Source organism: Coenobita brevimanus, chromosome 27, assembly GCF_032717465.1.
Source record: "Coenobita brevimanus isolate Jiangsu-jjx chromosome 27, ASM3271746v2, whole genome shotgun sequence".
NCBI classification, from domain to species: domain Eukaryota; kingdom Metazoa; phylum Arthropoda; class Malacostraca; order Decapoda; family Coenobitidae; genus Coenobita; species Coenobita brevimanus.
In genome coordinates this window covers 8,088,812-8,110,896 of record NC_136980.1, presented here as the reverse complement: position 1 = coordinate 8,110,896, position 22,085 = coordinate 8,088,812, and the positions used below count along the sequence as shown (strand labels likewise).

The 22,085-nt window shown below is 42.7% G+C and overlaps 1 protein-coding gene across 1 annotated transcript in view; it reads right to left on the bottom strand.

Moving 5' to 3' along the window:
- Positions 1 to 22,085, bottom strand: part of LOC145394561 (RAB6A-GEF complex partner protein 2) — an 80,208-nt gene that overhangs the window by 26,761 nt on the left and 31,362 nt on the right. Inside the window, exon 5 of the mRNA XM_080268402.1 lies at positions 18,371 to 18,478. Within this exon, the coding sequence (XP_080124528.1) occupies positions 18,371 to 18,478 (108 nt within the window). The remainder of the gene's footprint in view (positions 1 to 18,370; positions 18,479 to 22,085) is intronic.

The window sequence follows — 22,085 nt, the reverse complement described above, 5'->3', positions numbered from 1 at the left end:
ACTGAATACATGCTAGGGCTGTCTCATACAGGACTGGTGTATTGGTATTAGCGGGGGTATTTTCTCGACATGTCGGCGGGTCATCTGGTAGATCAGGAAAGTCTGCTTTTTATGAAATTCAAATCCTTAAACTGTTCCCTGCCCCAGCCTGGATTCGAACCTGGGTCCATCAGGACTGAAAGCCGCCTCTCTACCGATCTGTTGGCAACAAATAGATAGATAGATCACCTGAATATTTATATTATAATACTATTGACAAGGAAATGTAACAAGTAAGCAATACAATGCATCCTCATGAAAGCAGGTTTACCGTAATGGGCTGGAATCAAACATTTTGCAACAACCATTACCTGTGGTGTCAAGACTTTTTTACAGGAAGCGTATGGTACCTGTATTATATTCATGGCAAGGGTAATTGCCACAACCCACTCTCAAGACAACAGAAATACTGCAGTACAATATGGTCACTATCATTACCGGTATCTTGCTCCAGAATACAAACATTTTTTATTACTTGATTCATTATCATACTGACTGAATTTAAAATTCAAGAAATACTACAGAACATTATCATCCAATTCAAATACTGTACTGTAGCTATAGTACTCATTTTCATCTTGGGTCATTCCATCGTGAGGAACGTTACATTCAGAGACTATCTATCTATCTATCTATCTACTGCCAGACGCCATAATCCCGTAAGGGGTGGTCATTTGACTTTGAGTTATTTGTTTTACAGGGAGGGGCACTAACCCTCCACCAACCCACTTGTTGACATGTAGGGAGCACGTACAGTGCTCGTCAGAGGTATCGAGCGCCCTGCGTCCCTCCTACGAAACAAACCTTTCAACACTGAAAAAACATATAAATAATGCATTTCATTTACTTCTAGTGCTTTGTAGGGTATCCTTTATGCTTCTTCACGGACATGAGATGTCTTGGAAGTGAAAGGGCGAGGCTCCTGAGGTGTTGGAGGGGTATTTTGTCCCAGGAGTCACGAATGGCGGCTTCCAGCTTAGGCAGAGAGCTCACGTCCTTCCCTTGGAGACTCTTCTTTACGAGGTACCAAAGGTTTTATATCGGGTTGAGGTCTGGGCTATTTCCTGGCCAGTCTTTCATGAACAATACCTCGCAGTCACGAAGCCAACTGGTGATTGATTTGGCCTTGTGAGCAGGTGCACCGTCCTGCTGAAACACTCGTGCACCTGTTAGCTCGAAGGAGTCTGGTAAATGATCACAGAGAAGCTCCAGGTAAACATCCTGATTCACTCTAAGGTTCTTGGGAAGTACAACAAGCTTCCCCAAACCCTTCCCTGAGAAACAACCCCATACCATGAGTGAATCAGGATGTTTAACTGTGCTTTCTACATACTGCGGGTCAAGTGGGTCACTACCTTTGCGTCGGTACACACGTGCTCCTCTGTTACAGGTGACACTAAACGTTGCCTCATCAGACAACAATACTGACAATTATTGCTCCTCACCCCAGTTAAGATATCTGTTAGCAAAGGCAAGCCTACGAAGTCGCTGGTTTTTTGTGAGAAGAGGCTTTCTCACGGGCCTGTGACTTGTGTAACCAAGTTCATGGACCCTACGAGACACTGTTCTCACAGACACCTCACCAAACACTTCCGGGTTGCTCTCCTTTATTTTCCTTGCACTCACATGAGGATTATACTCCATTGCACGTTTTAAAACATTAACAAACCTTGGGGAAGTTTTCCTAGGCCTACCAGATCGTGGTTTCTCTGTGGGAACTTCACCACTGTTTTCCACTCGAAACCGCGTGCACCACCGACACACTGTCGATCGAGCCACACCAACCAATTCACTAATTTCCTTTGTCTGGTGGCCAGCCTCCTTCAGAGCAATGATCTGGGATATGATTTCACTCGATAGTTCACGGGTAGGTGCCATAACAAAGTGGCGAAAGTCAAAACACTGCGGGACACTTGGTAAAAAAGGGCGCAAAAAGAGAGGGAGACGCAGCGGAGTTCCTCTCTCTCAGGCAGCCCGTGGGCAACTGAGGTGGGAACCAACCAGCGCGTCGGAAGGCCTCAGGCTACCATGACGTCATGCTAGCGCCGCAAACTTGTGGCTCAATTTTTACCACCAAAAATGGGTGATTCTTTTTTGGCCATAAGTATTGCGCGCCCGGCGGTAGGCGCTTGATAATTTTGCCGAGCACTGTATTGTTTGGTTATGTGGTTACCACCCAGCATTGTAAAGTGCTTCTTGGCTTCCAGAAAACCATTTGGCTTGTCACTTGATGTAAAGCTACCTGTAAGGGAAAGAAAAGCAATAAGAAGTGATAGGAAAGATGGGAGAAATACAAAGAGAGGAGGGTAGGCACAGAAAAAGAATGATAAAGGCTAAGGAAGAAACAGGCAGCATGACATTTGGAAACAAGTTATTGAATTATTCTGTTATATCTGCAAAAGTATGAAATATAAACAAATGGTTTTTGCAAGCTATATAATAAACACTTCATCCTACATCATGGCACAGTCAGATTGTCTGCATGTTTTAATTTGGATGTTATACATACTTTCAAAAGTTCCATAAGGAACGTTACCACACTGCTACCCCCTCCTGTAGTTGGCATAAGTAATTTCAATAAGTCTGTGATTTGACTGGTTCGATCAAAGAGTGCTTCCTACCAATAATATGTTAATAGATAAGGATCATCACCATACCTAGCAAATTTGACTTTTGCTAATAACTGTTGTGCTGTTAAGGCATGTGACCGTGAGACACATTAGCAAAAAAGTGAGCAACGTTACTTGTGCAACTTTTATTGAAATATGATTATACAATCAATTCTTATTATGGTTACAGTAACTGTATCACAAACATAAAAAAAACGTCTACTGATGTGAAATCTAAACTTGAAAACTAATCAGAAAGTGGCTGGTGCTGGCACTCACCATAGCTGGGCGTACCAACATACAAAAGTGCCGAGTTACAGTTCAGGCACTGGTAGCAGTAGTGACGCTACTTTTTTCGTGTACCGAAATTACTACCGATGATACATTTTTAAGCATATTTTGTCAGTACTCAGTACCGGTACATCTTATTTATTCATATTCATGCATCATGTGATAATGAAAAGATGAGGAGAAGGCCTACATGGGGGTGCTGCTGCCGACGCTGGCCATATGCCTCGAGAAATTAAAAGAGGTGAAGGAAAGCACCAAGATGATGGTGTGTGACTCTCGATTCTTGTAGTAGGAGTTAAAGATGAATACAGGGAGTTGATCTTAATTTATTATCTTCAGAGAAAATCTAAGTTGAGCAGGGTATGTCTTACAGAGACTTAATATACTAAGTAAGTCTAGTTGGACCCCTCTTCTTGTTCACTCTCTCCACTACCTGGCGGTTCTATAGCTAGCCTCCTTCTAAGCTCTGGTTCCTAAATTCTGGTGTAGCAGGGGTGGTGTCACGTGTGTTACACTGTTGTTGGAATGTTCTAGAAACCTGTGTGTGATTATGTGTGTATGTGTGTGTATGGTCACTAGGCATTGTTCGTATGCTACTCGCTGACACACTACCTATATCATCCCCTGACTTGCTGCTTCCAGTGTATTGTCAACATTTCCTCAGTTACACTTGCAAGCTCATTTCCCATTCCCAGGCTTGCCTGGTGCTCTGTCTATCTATCTATTTATCTATCTATCTATCATGTTTTCTATAATTAATTGTATTTATAATATGGAGTCCTAACATTGCTCGGTCACGCGCTGGAGGTCCTCCGACAGTAATTATCACTGACATATGTTAATCTTTTAGTACATAATATTGATTATAATATTGTATACATATAATATTCATAGTAAATTGCAATGATCTAGTAATATTACATTACGCACTAAAGGTAAACTATTTATATAACTGTAATACAGTATGTACATGGGTTATTGTTGTGAAATGCATACATGCACATTATAAATACAATTAATTATAGAAAACATGATAGATAGATAGATAAATAGATAGACAGACAGAGCACCAGGCAAGCCTGGGAATGGGAAATGAGCTTGCAAGTGTAACTGAGGAAATGTTGACAATACACTGGAAGCAGCAAGTCAGGGGATGATATAGGTAGTGTGTCAGTGAGACAGCATATGAACAATGCCTAGTGACCATACACACACATACACACATACTCACATACAGGTTTCTAGAACATTCCAACAACAGTGTAACACACGTGACACCACCCCTGCTACACCAGAATTTAGGAAGCAGAGCTCGGAAGGAGGCTAGCTATAGAACCGACAGGTAGTGGAGAGAGTGAACAAGAAGAGGGGTCCAACTAGACTTACTTAGTATATTAAGTCTCTGTAAGACATACCCTGCTCAACTTAGATTTTCTCTGAAGATAATAAATTAAGATCAACTCCCTGTATTCATCTTTAACTCCTACTACAAGAATCGAGAGTCACATTTGGAGGCAGCGAACGTACGGACCTCGTCTACGAATCTACAGTGAATTTCTACAAAAGCAGGCGAAACTCTAGAAGATTAGCTTCAGTTCTACATTGAATTCCTACAAAATACAACCTACGAGCCTACAAGCCTATGAGCCTACAAGTCTACAAAACAACTCTATAATCTTCACGTAACTTCAAGCAGCAGCAAGAAGAATAAAAACAAAGCAAGTAAAGAAAATGAAAGACCAAAGCAACAAGCACACAAAACCCCAACACTCTCTCCCGCCTACCTCCATCGCTGACGCAGAGGTCAAGACACACAGCAAAACACCGGAGCCACATTTATAACACATCTTACTCACCTTTCTTCACCCAGGTTACGCATTGCTACTCAGTTACTCACCACAGCTACCAGTGTGGGAAGCCAAAGTCACCATGTGTACCTCCTGAGATGACATCACCACGCGAGTTTGCTGACATAAGGCCACGCCAATCAAAGTGTGACTGACACCAGGCACTTCTCACCCACTACTCATTACTCATTATTCACATAGCTCCTACTCATACTCATTTATTTCCACAGTACTGAGTTGGAAATTCGACATTCTATGCTATGGTTTGCCTGTGACTACAGCTGTTAACCACCACAAGCACCAGGCCATGGAATTTCCTGAGTAATATCGTCCATCAACACAGCCCTAGAATTATCAAGAGATCTTCAATCAACCCTGCATTTTTCTTCCGAGATCGACAGTTGCATCGACAAGCCTCTCCGATCTGTATCAAGTGGGTGAAATTATACTTACTCATTTCTTCTCAGTGCTAAAATTAGGTATATTCAACTCCTTTACTTATTTCTATATATACACTTATACACTCACTATCTATCATTTATTACAACTCATTTACTCATCTATTTAGTTGGGACAAAAACAAAAGGCATATTTCATAACACCATATCTTAATGACAGGGATAGTTTTGCCACCACCCACATTAATACCAGATGAAACACAATTAGCTCCAACAACGGATTCACAATTAGGAGAGCACCAAGGCAACACACCCACTGTACAAAACTCAACACAAACTAAAGATCAAGAAACAAATACGTCAGTTCTAGATGATGAGTGGGAAACCCCCTCTGACGTAGCAAGTGAGGACTTTGTCGCCGACTTGCACACGTATGCCAATATACTTAACAAGGTTCACCGTTCTGGCCGAACCTATTCCACCATTCCCTCACACAACGATAAACAAGTTCAAGTTAAATTAACAGAGCAAACAGTGAAAATGAATAACGCAACAAATACCGCGGATCAAACATCCCCACCTCATGTTTATGTTTACCATGAAGATAAAACTGCCCCAAAATTCTCTGGCACAGAAAAAGATCGTATTGACGTCATTTCATTGGTCAGTCAGTGTGAACAAATCTTTATCAAGCGACACATCCTCGATGAACAAGAGAAAATTGCCATTTTTTCATCTTGCATAAGCCAGGAAAGATGTCCAGCAAGCAATTTACAGAGATCAGATAAGCTCCTCAAGGCTAGGACATATGATGAATTTAAAACTGAATTTTTGAAGAAATTTTCTGGAGGTATGAACTTCTTGCCAGGTATAATTCCAGAATTACATAAGATTGTAGATCTTGTAAGGGAGCACACTACAAACCATGTGCTCAGTGAAATAACTGCTGATGTCTCCACAATCAAAAGAACATTGTTAGTTACTTTGAAAAACTCAAATTGGATAACAGATGATGGAAAGATGTCCCCAGACCTCGTCGTGGACATCATTGGTTATGTAGCTGCCTTGTGTAAATTACCTGATAGGACCCTTAAGATCGCCAAGACGATCACGTACACCCCAGGCATGCGCTTACCAGACTTAACCCCTAAAACGAGGCCATGGACAGCCGACCCCCCCCCGGGTGGCAGGGTTGGATCGTGGTCTGAGTACCTGTAGGAAAATATTAGCCAAAAATCAGAGATTAACCCTAGAACATTATACTTGGTAAAGCAGATAGCACTTACATTCAGCTTTCTCCAGAGACAGGTGTTGAGCCTTCGTGGACTACCCAAGAACTTGTGGAGACTTGCAAAGTTGGGTAACAAAATCTTCACTTTCACACCTTCAGCAACCCGGTTTCCCCTCTACCACAGCCTCATTCTGTCACAGTAAACTTTATGCTACAACGTACAGGTAGTTTGGAATCCGTATTTGTACAATAAGCACTGAAAATAAGGCTAAAATCAACAAAGCGTACGGCCGACGTGCAGCGCGGCGGCAGTCTTCCCGTCACTCAACAAACTTTTCCATTTTCACAGCTAAAAACACATATACTACATTATTTTCAATCATAGTACTTCCCAAAAGATCACCACGGTGCGCTTTTATTCTGCCTTACGCCCGTCACTATATTCTCGTTCCTGTCAGCCGCTCGCACTGACTCGGAAGAGCTAGAACTCGTCATAATGTCACTTTGAAAGCCTGCGGTAAACTGACGCTAAACAGGGGCAAACCTCGCGAAAAAAAGCTAGTGTGACAACTGGGGAAACAAGCGTTTCCTATTAGCATAAACTACTTGTGAGAGGAGAGCGCAGATTTACAGTTCTGAGCAGTCAGAGCGCTGCCATATATCACAGCCAGGCTGGCTGGGCCGTGGTGGGAGGGGAAGGGGGGAAAAACGCGATACTTGGCAACAACGGAGGTCAGTACTACAAAGGTCAAGTATGCTAATTGTAGCTAAAGGGTGGTGGTACTGACAGACAATACCAGCTGGAACATCCTTGCCCGCGTTTATTCAAAATTAACTCGAATCGCAAATGCGACGATCCGCCATTATGTCCTTTTTGGTGATTGTCGCAAACGCGACGATCCGCGTTTAAAGGGTTAATGAACGAGGTAGAGATGCAGTGCAGTAAAGCAGGTATGGTCGACACACACGCACATTCTAGTAGAATGAGAGTACCTGAGACAGTATCAGCTATGAAAACATCTACACCGACCCCAAACAGAGAACAAAATCGATCGCGACCCGAAAGCAGGCAGAGCAAACAACTAAACGTGTCGAGGGTTCGATCACAAACACCAGGCTACAGGCAGTTTCATAAGTTTACGCGCAGCCCGAGCAGATCTCACGCCACAAACAACACTACATATGGGAAGTCACCTCGTAGGTCACAGTCAAGAGATAGGTCCATTCTATGTCATTATTGTGCAAAACCAGGACACACAAGGAATGAATGCTTTATCAAAACAAAAGAGGATAGACAAAAGACACAAGGATTTGGTCCTTACTGTAGGCATCATAGATGCCAAGGACACTGGACCAGTAATTGCAAAACAGTAGAAAAAATTGTGTCGATGTTCAAATCGGGGGAAAACCAAGTCATGACAAAAAACAAACAAATGTAAAGAAAAGCAAGTCTAAAATTCACATAAGAGGCATGTTGGGAAATGAGTGTATCTTGATACCAGCTGTATGTAAGGATCAAAACGTTTCCTTATTTTTAGACACAGGCTCTCCAGTGAACTTAATAACACAAGAAGAAATAAATAGAACTCTTAAAAATAAGAAGAAAGTAACTTTTCTGGAAGAAGCTGATTTAGGTTTATATATGGTAGATGGAAAAAAAATTACAGTAAAAGGTATGATAGGGTTAAATATCAGTTTCACAGAGACTACAAGACCATTCTCTGCATTTTTCTATAGCGTTGAAAACTTAGCAATTAAAGCTCATATGTTACTGGGCTTAAGATGCATGAGAGCAGAGAACATAACTTTACTCCCACAAATGAATGGAATAGACTTTGACAATGAATTCATGGAGGAAATACCATCAGAGCCCTGACCGATTAGTAAAAGAGAACCAAAAAGAATTGGTAATATTAAAAGCTTAAACAAACATACACAAACAGATGAGTGTATAGATCCACTCACACCACCAGCCCCAGCCTCCATAATTAGAGACTCAGATAACAGTACTGATTTATCAGTTTTTCCTGCCCATCTCACCAATGATTTAGTTATACCACCTAATTCCTATATGAAAGTTACCATAAAGAGCAAATTACAGAATAGTACTGTTCTTGTCTTAGAAGAATTATGTAAAGTAAAGGGATTGTCAGTAGAAAACACATTATGTCAGATGAACGATGAAGGGCAAACTCAGATATTCATAATTAATCACATGAATGGGGAAGTTCAGTTGAAAAAGGGGACTTGCATAGTTCTATCTATCTATCTATCTATAGCCCGATGCCCTAATCCCGCAAAGGGTGGCCGCAGACAAAACGCCTCCAAGTCATTCTGTCACCCACCATTTGACTCCCCTCCCCCCAAACTCACCCCCCCCTCCCTCATATACCTCTCAACTCCATCCCTCCACCTCATCCTCGGTCTACCCCTCCCTCTCCCTCCCTCCACCTCACCTACATACACCCTCTTAGTCAGTCTTTCATTCTCCATTCTCTCCACATGTCCAAACCACCTCAGTGTATTTCTCCTAATCTTTTCAACCACATCCACATCTACCCCACAACGTTCCTTCACTTCTTCATTCGTCAACCTGTCCCTCCATGTCACTCCACATGCTCCTCTCAAGTAACTCACTTGCATAGTTAATACTGAAAAATGTCCCGCCCCTGTGAAGGAAATAATTATAGCTGGAGTGACAAGTGAGATAAAATCTACGGATAGAGAAAGCATAAAAGAGAATTTAATTCACTCAGGTGAATTTGATGAAGAAAATGATTTGTTAACCCTGCTGGAAACACACAGGGACACCGTAGCATTACCCGGAGAACAATTAGGGTGTACTAACCTGATTAATCACAAGATTAATGGGCACCCAGCAACACCACCAATTTTCGTACCAGCCTACCGCATTCCACACTCTCAACGTACACTTGCAAATCAGTATGTCGATGAAATGTTAAAACTTGGAATTACTGAACCTTCAGTCTCCCCGTGGAATGCCCCATTATTCTTCGTGCCCAAATGAGATGGAGAAATGCGTGAGGTAGTAGATTACCGTAAACTAAACAATCACACAATCCCAGACCGATTTCCCATGCCATTGCTAAGCAACGTTCTACAGAATACTGGACTGGAAAATAATATATTTTCAACAATCGATCTACTAAATGGCTATTATCAAATACCGGTTGAAGAGGAGTCACGTAAATACATTGCCTTTTCCACAAATACAGGACACTACCAATATACAAGGATGCCGATAGGACTGAGGACAGCCCCAGGCACATTCCAGCATCTTATGAATTACGTACTGTATTGTCCGGAATTTTAGGACAAGGAATATTTGTTTATCTTGACGATATTATAATCGCAACAAAAAATATTACAGATCATCTTAAGAAATTAGACTTACTCTTACAAAAGCTTAGTGATGCTGGTTTAAAAATTAAGCTTTCTAAATGCAAATTTTGCTTTAAGGAAATAAATTTCTTAGGCCACAAATTAAGTTCTAATGGTATTCAGACCACTGATGACAAAATACAGGCAGTGAGAGATTTTCCTGAACCCACTACAACTAACGAAGTTAGACAATTTTTAGGTCTAGCTGGGTACTATAGGTCATTCGTACCACAATTCTCTCATATAGCCTTTCCTCTATTCCAACTACTCAAAAAAGATGCTATATTCCAATGGGAAGAAGAACAAAAAAAGGCATTTAACAATCTAAAAATTAAACTAACAAATGCACCTTGTTTGGCATATCTGGATTACACAAAATCATTTCTTATCTGTACAGTAGCATCAGTTAAAGGATTAGGGGCTGTACTGATGCAGGAAGATAAAAGAGGAAAGAATCAACCAATTGCATTTGCCAGCAGACAAACAAAAGGTGCAGAGAAAAATTATTGCTTTACAGACTTAGAGGCACTTGCAGTGGTTTTTGCATTACAAAAGTTTCGAGATTTGGTATATGGTTACGAAATCCACTTATTCACCGACCATAAACCACTAGCGGGTATGTTTAAAGAAAAACTCCTCTCTGGGAGGACAGCAAGATGGAAAAATACAGCTTTTTTTTTTTTTTTTTTTTTTATGTAGCTGAAAACTACAATGTACAAATTCATTATATACAAGGTAAAATTAACATAATAGCTGACGCATTATCTAGGAACCCGAACACAATTCAGGTCGCGGCATTCGATCTCAAAGGAAATATCCCAAACCACGATGATATCGCAAAAGCACAAAGACTTGACCCAATATGATCTAAAGTTATATACAAGTTAGAAAGTGGAGATGACATACAATTACCCAAACTGCATGTACCACTCAAACAATTCACAATGGTCAATAATACATTATACAAGATCAACCTGAAACATCTAAAACACCAAAGAAATACTAACCAGTTGGTAGTACCTAATGACATGATACCCCAAGTATTACGAACGATACATGATAGCCCACATGCAGGACATCCTGGAAAGGATAAGACATTCAAACAGGCCCAGCTGTTATATTACTGGCCTTCATTACGAAAAGATATAAACAATCATATAGACAGATGCGAATCATGTGCAAAACACAAAGGATACCCAATCACACCTGCACCGACCATGGGTACCGGTACATCTTATTTATTCATATTCATGCATCGTGTGATAATGAAAAGATGAGGAGAAGGCCTACATGGGTGTGCTGCTGCCGACCCTGGCCATATGCCTCAAGAAATTAAAAGAGGTGAAGGAAAGCACCGATATGATGATGTGCTAGCCTCTAGTGAACGCAGTGATTGGGGGTGTGGAAGGCAGGTTCGGCCATCGTTTTGAGGACATTCGCTGCCTGCTTGCTGCTGCCTTTCATCCCCAATTCAAGCTATCATGGTTGGCATGGTTACCCGAGTCTGCCTCCTACAACACAGAGAAAATGAGGCGAAGGGTGGAGAAGAAGATGGTGTCACTACTGGAGAGCAAGCTAGAGGATGTGGAGAGCAACACCACTGATGATGATGACGAGCAGTATGTCAAGGAAGAGTTTTTCGAACCCCTCCATGTAAGAGGGAGGAAGAAAAGGGAGACTGAGATACAGCTAGTAAAGGAATTTCTGCAGAAACCCCAGAAACATAAAATCAACAAGGACTGCTTTCCTTGCAAGGTTTTCAGACTTATTTGTAACTTATAACACGCCAGTACCATCCAGTGCTGCTGTGGAACGTCTGTTTTCATTGGGAAAGGACGTGCTCAAACCAAAACAGGCAGGACTCAGTGACTATCATTTTGAAGCGCTCATTTTCCACAAGGGCAACAGTGGAAAAGTAAACTGAAGTGCACTGTGTAATTATTAATCACATTACTGTGCATGTAATGACACGATATAGTCATAAAATTGTGTTTACTTTGATAAACACTAAACTAGGTGTATAAGAATGTGAATTACAGTGGCCAGTTAAAGTTTAGTGATCTTTGTATTGAAAGTAAACGACTGAACGGTTGCAAAACCTTATGATTTAGTCACCCCATAGTTAATGTGACTGTGACAATTGTCTGACATCATCTTTCATCTCTCCTCAGGTCCGGCTCTTCTGACAAGACTGGCCTCTGGGTCCTCAGTATGGTATTTAAAAAAAAAATAATAATAATAATAATACTGAACAAGTTTACTTTATTCACATTCATGTACCGAGTACCGAGTTAGTTCTCGGTACTTTTTTTTTTTTGTACCAGTACAGGTAGTGACACTACAATTTTAGGCAAGTACTGGTACTGTTACAGACAATACTTTTTGTGTACCGGGTGGCGCTCACCATCCATTCACACGATGTAGTGCTGCTCTCGGGTGCCTGCCCTTTCCTCAATTCCTTCCTTCTTTCCATCCTTCCTCTTCTGCCTTTCCTTCCTTCCTCTTCTGCCTTTCCTTCCTTCATTCTTTCCTCTTCCTTCCATCTACAGGTGACTCTACACTGAGTGACAAGCCAAATGATTTCCTGTACACCAGGAAACCGTTTACTACGTTGGGTGGTAACCAAATAACCAAATTATGGTGCCTGGTGGTTTAGTGGGCATTTACAGCACTCCAATTGGGCTAAGCCAGTGCAGGTTTACATCCAAGGGGTGATTTAGGTTTATTGCTCAGGTAATGCCACTCAGGGATGTGTGAACCTGGTCACTCTCATCTTCAATGTTGGGACCAACTTGCCTAACCCCAGGCTCCTGCATGCCTCATGAGACAACATTGGATTAGATCACAAATGAATGAACTAACCAGACGACAATTCCTGTTTAAGTGACATCAACATATTCAGGTGACATAAACATGACATCAACACAGACTAGTTGATCATGGAGGGAAAAGTCATCCCATTGAAATTATGTTCTTGATACTTGGGGAGTTGCAAAGCTTGCACAACCATGTCCTTTGCTATCTCACCACTGCCTGGGTTGTCAGGGAAATGAAACTGAGTATGAACCACTCTGTTAATGTCCCTCTTTCTAAGGTAATTAACTTTGATCGTGCCCTCTTCAGGCATTGACTCCGTGACTGCAGTTCATAATGTTTACACAACTTCTTTGTTGTATAATGAACCAGTACAGCAATGAACACTAATATGGCAGGTTAATCACACACGTCCACCCCTCAGACCCCCACAAAACCACCGATTTGTCAGGCGGATGGATTGGAGTTCTGAAGCTTTGCTCTCTCACATTTTGCTGCATGTAATATTAGTATAATTTATTCTACTATTATGTGTCATATTATGAGTATACATCCACCTTCAGCTCAGTGAGAAATAATTATACTAAGGCTTTAGCAGATTTCAACAGAATGACCCCACTGTATAGAATTTTATTCAAAATATTTCTTCATCTTCTAATTAACTGTGACAAGTTATATGACTACTAGCCTTAAAAGTCCCACTTATACCTCGTCATGTGGGGTGCCACATATCCACCCATCCACATATCCACCTGCACACTCAACCCATCCAACACTCACGCTTCTCAGACACCTGTGCGACCCACCATGCACACTGATCTTGGTCATCCACCCCACCCACCCATGCAAAGCACCATGGCCACATCTACCCCCCCTGAACCCACCCACCCACCCACGCAGAGCACCCTGGCCACACAATCTTCTCAGCCACCCTGGCAACCCACCTTGTCACCACACACCCTGGTGGCCCACATATTCCAATGACCCATTTTGCCCACCAACCACAGTCACCCACCCTCCCCACCCACAAATGCCATCCACCCTGCTCACCCAACAATGCCATCCATGACATCAACCCATCCAGCCCTCCCACCATACACCACCCATCTCTCCCTGAATTCAGTGTAACTGCAGTGATTTCCTGTTTAAAACTAATGTTTCTCACGCTATGCATGTAATGTGTGTGACTGAGTATATCGCTTACCAGAGTCTCTTACAAGACATCAGAGGGGTACATTAGTAAGGCACTAGGATCCCTATTTATAATATACAGTTGTGTTAGTTTTCTACAATTCGTATGCTGTGTATGGGAAAAAATTTAAAAAGACGTCACACACGTTACTCCAGAAGTACCTCCACTTCAAGGTCGTGCCAGTCTGACCGCAAAGTATGTGTAAACAACTGTAGTGACAATTACAACTCAAATAGCTGTTATTTCAATAAAAACCAATGACAGCATTCCAAATACATACTTGGGTCAATGATGATAAGAAAATCACTAATTTCTGCATAAATTTTTCTTCCATGACACGGTAGGACTTTTTTTAATGTCTCACTCTCAGTAGAGTTTAAAAACTTTTTCTGTTCAGATTTGTAAAATTCAATGCTTATGCTTTAATCATCATCATGTTTGCAGGAAGTCCGGTACAGGGGTCGATCAGTCAGAATGATTGTTGGGAAGAACTGTTACTATTAGTTGTTTTGGCAGGGATATGGGGGTATTGGTGTGATGGTTGCGGAGAAATGGGTGGAATATGTTATGAATGTTATGAGAGTAAGGGATAGGATACTGGTAGTGAAAATTCAGGTTGGTGGAATGATAACTACAATTATATCGGCATATGCTCCACAGGCAGGCTTGGATGAAGTACAGAAAGATAGTTTTTGGGATGACTTCATACGTGTAGGAGGCGGTACGTGGGATGATGAGATACAGTATTGGTTTTGGGTGGGGACTTAAATGGTCATGTGGGTGAAGCAGCTCAAGGTTATGAGGGAGTACATGGGGGATGTGCATATGGTATAAGGAATGCGGAAGGGGAAAGGATAGTCGAGTCTGGGGAGGCAATGACCATGATGGTGTGCAACACACATTATAGGAAAAGAGAGAGTAGGTTAATTAGGTACGAGTCTTGGGGAAATAGCAGTCAGATAGATTATTTTCTGGTTAGGAAGGCTGATAGGAGGTTAGTGAAGATGTTAAAGTTATAGGAAGTAAGGAGTGTGTGCGCAGGAGCACAAACTATTAATTTGTGATACGGTGCTAAAAGAACGAGTGATGAAAAAGAGGACTTACGTACCTAGGAGGAAAATATGGAAGCTGGAAAACTAAGTAGTAAGGGATGCCTTCTACAGCGACATGAGGAGAGTGGTGGCTGAGCAGGGAGCCGTCGACAAAGGTGTTAATGAACAGTAAAGAGCTGTCAAGAACAATCTCTTGAGAGTTACTGATGTAACATGCGGCTGGACAAGAGGACCACCAGGACATAAAGTAACTTGGAGGTAGGATGAGGGTGTAGAAGCTGTAGTTAAGGAGAAAAGGAGGCTTTTCTGAGAATGGAAGAAGGGTGGTAACAAGAAGGAAAAGTTGGTTGCTAAGCGTAGGGCTAGAAGAGAGGTATACAGGGCGAAGTCTGAGTCACAGAGACTTTTACTTGATAACCTAAATCATGGGGAAAGGAAAAATATGATATTCAAGGTGGCAAATCAGATGAAGAGGGATAACCGGGATATTATAGGTGAGCAGTGTGTGAAGAATGATGAAGGAAGGGTAGTGGTGAACAGTGGGGATATTAAAGATGCATGGAGAGAGCATTATAACCGGTTGTTGAATGAGGAGTTTGACTGGGACAGGGAAGATTTGGAGCCAGCAGATCCAGTGTTTGTCCCTTGGCTTTTGATTGATGCTGCTACTGTGAGTGAGGCAATAGGCAGGATGCAGGTGGGGAAGGTAGCAGGTGTGTCTGGGTTGACTGCCAAAATGTTGAAGGCCTCAGGAGATACAGGGGTGAGGTTAGTCACTGACCTGATAAATTTGATTACATATGAGTGTGTTGTCCCAGATGATCGGTTGAAGAGTGTAACTGTAAATGTGTATAAAGGGAAGGGTGATGCCCTGGAATGAGGAAATTATAGAGGTATAAAGCTTTTAGATCAGATAATGAAGGTAATGGAGAGAGTTCTAGAAGGTATGATTAGAGAAAGCGTGAATATTGATGAGATGCAGTTTGGGTTTATGCAAGGCAGGGGGACCACTGATGCCATATTCATTGTTTGACAGCTTCAGAAAAATATATTGGGATGAAAAGGGATCTGTATTTTGTTTTTGTTGATTTGGAAAAGGCCTTTGACAGAGTCCGTAGAGAGGTGGTGAAGTGGGCAATGAGAAAGTCTGGCTTGGAGGAGTGGTTGGTTAGGGTGGTTATGGCTATGTATGTGGGTGCTCACACTCAGGTAAGAGTGAGTGGAGATTTGAGTGATGAGTTTTCCGTGAACGTTGGTGTGCATCAGGGGTTGGTTTTGAGTCGTATGTTGTTTATCATGGTACTTGAAGTCATCTCAAGTGACTTCAGAAATGGACTCCCGTGGGAGATGTTTTATGCTGATGATTTGGTGTTGACTGCAGAGAACAGAAGGAAGCGGAGGAAAGATTCAGGAAGTGGAGAGATGGTATGAGGCATAAGGGCTTAAGGGTAAATGCAGATAAAACAAAAGTGATGATATCTAGGGTTGGTGGCGGTACTGTCAAAGACGAGGGAGAGTGGCCATGTGCGATTTGCCACAAGGGTGTGGAAAGTAATCCCAACTTATGCAGTGTTTGTGATAAATGGGTGCACAAGAGATGTAGTGGTATCAGAGGTAGACTGCGAGATAATGCTGATTTTGTGTGTGCGGCATGTCGGAGAGAGCAGGTGGAGATTGTCAGGCGTGAAAGGATTGAACTAGCTGGTGAGTCTCTTGAGTGTGTGGAAGTTTTGTTATTTGGGAGACACATTGTGTGCTCAAGGTGGGGCTGGAGTTAGCTAGGGTGAGAAGTGGTTGGAAGAAGTTCAGGGAGCTGTTGCCTCTCCTGACATTGAGAGGACTCTCCCTACGTGCCAAGGGGTCTTTGTATGCAGCGTGTGTTAGGAGTGTGATGCTGTATGGTAGCGAGACCTGGCCTGTAAAGGAGGAGGATATTCGCAGGTTCAGACGTACAGAAATGACAATGATTAGGTGGATGTGCAGTGCGTCCCAGGCATGCAAGGCTTGGGGGGGCAGGGTTTACGATGGAAGAGTTAAGAGGTAGGATGGGACTGGAGTTTATTGGTGTTGTGATGAAGAGAGGTAGATTGAGGTGGTTTGGGCATGTGGAGAGGATGGGGGATCATAATTGTGTGTAGAAGGTGAGAAGTGTTAATACGGGGGTGGGGTTGTGAGGGGTAGACTGAGAAAGACGTGGGACGAGGTCATTAAGTGTGACCTCAGGGCTAACGGACTGAACAGGGAGGCTGCAATAGATCGTGCAGCATGGAGAGCCGCCATTAGGTGACCAGGGTCGACGCATGCAAGCATGGTGGAGCTTTCAAAAACGAAAACAAAGACGATCATCATCTGGACCTCCTTTTCCACCCTAGGGCAAGGTAAGGTGCAGCAATGTCCAGACAGTGTATAATACAGTTTTAAGCTTTAAAATGATATATAATTTTATTATTATTGATCATTTCAAAGACTGACACTAAAAGTTAACATTTTCATGGAATGACCCTCATCTTTGCAGCCAGTAAGTCCACTATGCTTCCTTTTATCAAATACCTGTACCCGTACTGAGGTTAGCCATGATACAGCTGATACATTCTAAGGATTCTAAGGACAGGAAGCTAAAGCAGATGCCAAAACCAACTAATTCTGGAAACTGTTGCTTTCATATTTTAAAGGCTCGAACAAGCTTGCATGCATCAGTCCTGGCCACCTAATGGTGGCTCTCCATGCTGCTCGATCTCTAGCACCCTCCCTATTAGTCTCACATCCCTGAGATCACGCTCAATGACCTCATCCAAGGTCTTTTTCGGTCTACCACTCGCAACACTACCCCTAATGGTAACAATTCTCACTTTCTGCAGCCAACTGTCATCCCCCATCCTCCCCACATGCTAAAACCACCTCAATCTACACCTTATCACAATACCAACACACTCCAGTCCCTATCTATCTCTTATATATTCCATTGCAAACCTAGCCCCCCCAGGCCTCGCATTCAAGGATGCACTGCACAACCACCCAATCACTGCCATTTCTGTAAGCCAGAGTGTGCGAATATCCTCTTCATACACTGCCCAGGTCTCACTACCATACAGCATTACACTCCTAACATGCCACATACAAAGATCCATTACCATGGAGGAAGAGCCCCCTCAATGTGAGGAGAGCAACAGTTCCCTGAGTTTTTTCCAACCACTCCTCACTCTAACCACAAAGCCAGCTCCAGCCCCACCTCCAGCACTTAACATGTCTCCCAAATAACAAAACTCTTCCACACACTTGAGAGACTCACCAGCAAAATCAGTCCTTTCACAACTGACAATCTCCACATGCTCTCCTCGACGCACTGCACACATGAACTAAGCATTATCTCACAGTTGGGAAAAATCAAATCTAAGATGCCTAAAACCTGTAACAATGTGAGAGTCTCAGTTTGGGCTTTGACTCATAAAGCATATTGAAGTGCTAGTAGATAATGAACCCACACTCTGACCTTACATGATCGACTTTCTCCTGGCAGAAGCTGAAGGTCACAGAAAAGGATTTTGGGCTTTGTTGAGAGAACTACATGGCCTCGTTCACCTCGGCATGGGGCAAATGATGTGTCTGGGGGATAGAGAGGGTTGTTAGAGGTCATTATTACATTATTATTATTATTATTATTATTATCCATCCATCCATCATCCAATCCTACATTGCCCCATGAGGAGCGTAGGAGCCCGGGGCTAGGCAGTTGGTCCTGACATTTAAGATTATTACAGTAATCCCTCCAACATCCGATGTAATAGAGCCAAAGGCATGTCCGAATAGTGATCCTGTCCGGATATTGGGCCCCAGCCTCCTGGACTTGTACTTATGGACCCTAACTCAGAAAAACACCTATACAACTCCCTCTGGACATGCATTGCACCTATTTAAGACCCAAATCACACCAATAAGAGTTATAAAAGATTGAAATAAATGCAAAAGAACCATAAAATGAGGTTTCAGAGGTGAGTTTATACAATATTAAACATTCTGGGTACTTACAACAAGTCCCTGGCTCCTGGACTGGTTTGAACCGCCAGTTTGCAGTCCACAGTTAATCCTTTGCACTCTAAATTCTAATTTCTTAACACAACACAACACTGTAAATTCCTGTGTGTTCTAGTGGCAAGGTATCGCAGTTTATTCACAAAAAACGAGCACCTGTGGCTTGCATTGCTATAAGCATCTGCTCTCGATCGGAGTTAGGCTGAGACTGTTAATCTATCTATCTATTGCCTGACACCTCAATCCCATTTGGGGTGGCCACAAACAAATCGCCTCCAAGTCGCCCTGTCCCCTGCCATTTCACTGCCCTGCTCCCAACTCACACCCCCCTCTCTCATATACCTCTCCACCCCATCCCTCCATCTCATCCTCGGCCTCCCCCTCCCTCTTCCCCCCTCCACCTCACTCATACACACTCTCTTCGTCAGTCTTTCTCCCGCCATCCTCTCCACATGGCCAAACCACCTCAGTGTGTTCCTCATAATGCTTCCTATCACATCCACTTCCACACCACAACGCTCCTTTATATCCTCATTCGTCAGTCTGTCTCTCCATGTGACTCCACAGGCTCCTCTTAAATAACTCATTTCCACTGCTCTCACTCTTGACTTGTGTCCTTCCAACAACGTCCAAGCTTCACTTCCATACATTAGAGTTGGTATCACAATACTGTCATGTAGTAACTTTTTCACTTCCATGCTCACTTCCCTGTTTCTTATCACTGCTTTCAAAGAACCAGCAACCTTTCTTCCCTGCTGTACCCTTTCAAGCACTTCACCCTCCAAACCTCCATCCTTACTCATCACACTACCCAAGTACTTAAACGTACTCACATTTTCCAATTCCTCACCATCCAACCTCGCTGTACAATCACTGACTTCACCTCTCTCAAAGACCATCACTTTACTCTTCACTACATTCACCTTTAGATTCCGTTTCTTACACACACTCCCAAACTCATCCACCAAGCCTTGCAGCTCCCCTTCGTCTTCACTCAACAACACAGTATCATCTGAAAACAACATTACAGGGAGTTTCCAAACACTATCCTCTCTCACCAGGGCCTCTCCAACATCCACTACCCTACCTTGTACCTCTTTTATTACCCCATCCATGTACAGATTGAACAACCATGAAGACATGGCACATCCCTGTTTCAACCCAACCTTCAAAGAGAAAAATTCACTTAGTTCACCATCCACACGCACTGCAGCCTTAGCACCATCGTACATACTCTTCACAGCATTGAACAACTTCCCATCTACTCCATATATTCTTAACACTTTCCACAATCCTTGTCTATCCACTCTGTCATGTGCTTTCTCCAAATCCATGAAAGCCGCATACATCTTCTTTCCCTTCTCTAGAAACTTTTCCACTAAAGATCTAAGAATGAATATCTGATCTACACAACCTCTTCCCTTCCTAAAGCCTCTCTGTTCTTCTCCAACTAATTTCTCTGTTCTGTCTCTAACTCTGTCAATAAGTATCCTACCATACACTTTTCCTATTATACTAAGAAGACAAATGCCCCTATGGTTACCACACACTTCTTTTTCCCCTTTTCCTTTGTACAAGGGAATAATTATACCTGACTTCCAATCCTCCGGCACTCTACCTTCCTCCCAGGCCAATCTGCACATCTTCCATATCCATTCTACTACTATCTCCCCCCCATGCTTCAGCATTTCACCACACACTCCATCAATTCCTGGGGCTTTCCCCGATTTAACTTTCTTCATTGCTTCCACAACTTCTATCCTACTGATTTCTTCCTGTCTTCTCACCTCCCTCCTTCTCCCAGCCATTCCCCAGCCACTTATACTCACATTACTTCCATCCTCTATGTTCAACAATTCCTTAAAGTGTTCTCTCCATCTGCTCACTTTTTCTCCCTTCTCCTCTAGTAATCTACCATTTTTATCTTTCACTCCCCTGCTAACTTCACTTCCACCCTGTCTTACTCTTTTCACCTCTTTCCAGAACATTTTCTTACAGTCCCTCCACTTTACACTCAAATTCCTTCCAAATTCCTCATCCACTTTCTTCTTACTCTCTCTTACTAATCTTTTCACCTCTCTCTTTCTTTCTACATATAACTCTCTCTTCCGCCTCTCAACTTCTTCCACGCCCCTATTTCTCATCCATTCATTGTATGCTTTCTTCTTTAGTGCCACAGCCTGTCTCACCTCTTCAGTCCACCACGCTGTTCCTTGCACCCCCCTCCATCTTCTCTTCCTTCCACATACCACATCACATGCTGCACATATTTCTTCTGTAAATATCTTACACACACCTTCCAGGTCTCCCATCTGCTCCAATTCATATTTGCCCAATCGTTCCTCCACTTCTCTCTTATACTCTGCCTTTTTCTCATCCTCTTGTAACCTTTCCACTCTCCTTGCAACTACTCCTTCCTCTCGTTTTTCCCTTCTCCTATTCCTCCATTTACTTGAATCCTAATTCTGGCCACCACCAAGTAGTGGTCAGAAAGTCCACTCCCCCAACCTCTATAAGCTCTTGCATCCATTACAGAGTTGCCAGATTGGAACGGCCACATTACCAAACTCCTCAATTTTCATTACCATTTTTAACTTTCATTACCAAATTCGTAAAGCTAGCATCTATTCTTCACTAATTATATACACAAGTGGAAATACATGTAATCACTCTTCTTATAATTAACTCTTTCAGGTCTCCTGGCCACTATAGTGGCTTTCTCGGTAGGGGTCTCCTAGCCACTCCCGTGGCAGCATATTTAGGCATGAATGAAAACTGTTGGGTGAGGCTGAGGAATGAAATGAGGATACGAGCTGCTCCCCAGACCCCTCTGCTTTCACCAGGCATGCATAGATCACAATATTTTAGTTTAAACAGTCTGGGAAGAGCTAATCATGGTGGGGGGTTGGGCTGCATGTACTGGTTTTATTATACTGTTGATCTGGCAATATTTTTTACTATTTTGGTATCAGACAGTTCATTTAGCAAAAGAATATTGTTTGCAATATATTTTTACTGCTCTGGAGGATACATAGCTCTCACCTCCCTCCTCCCTTTCATATCCCCCTTCCTCCAGCCCCCTACCTTCCACCAGTTCCCCACCCCTCTACCTCTCACCCTTCCACCCTCCCATTTCCCTCTAATCTCCCACCCCCTACTTCCTCCACCCTCCTACCTCCCA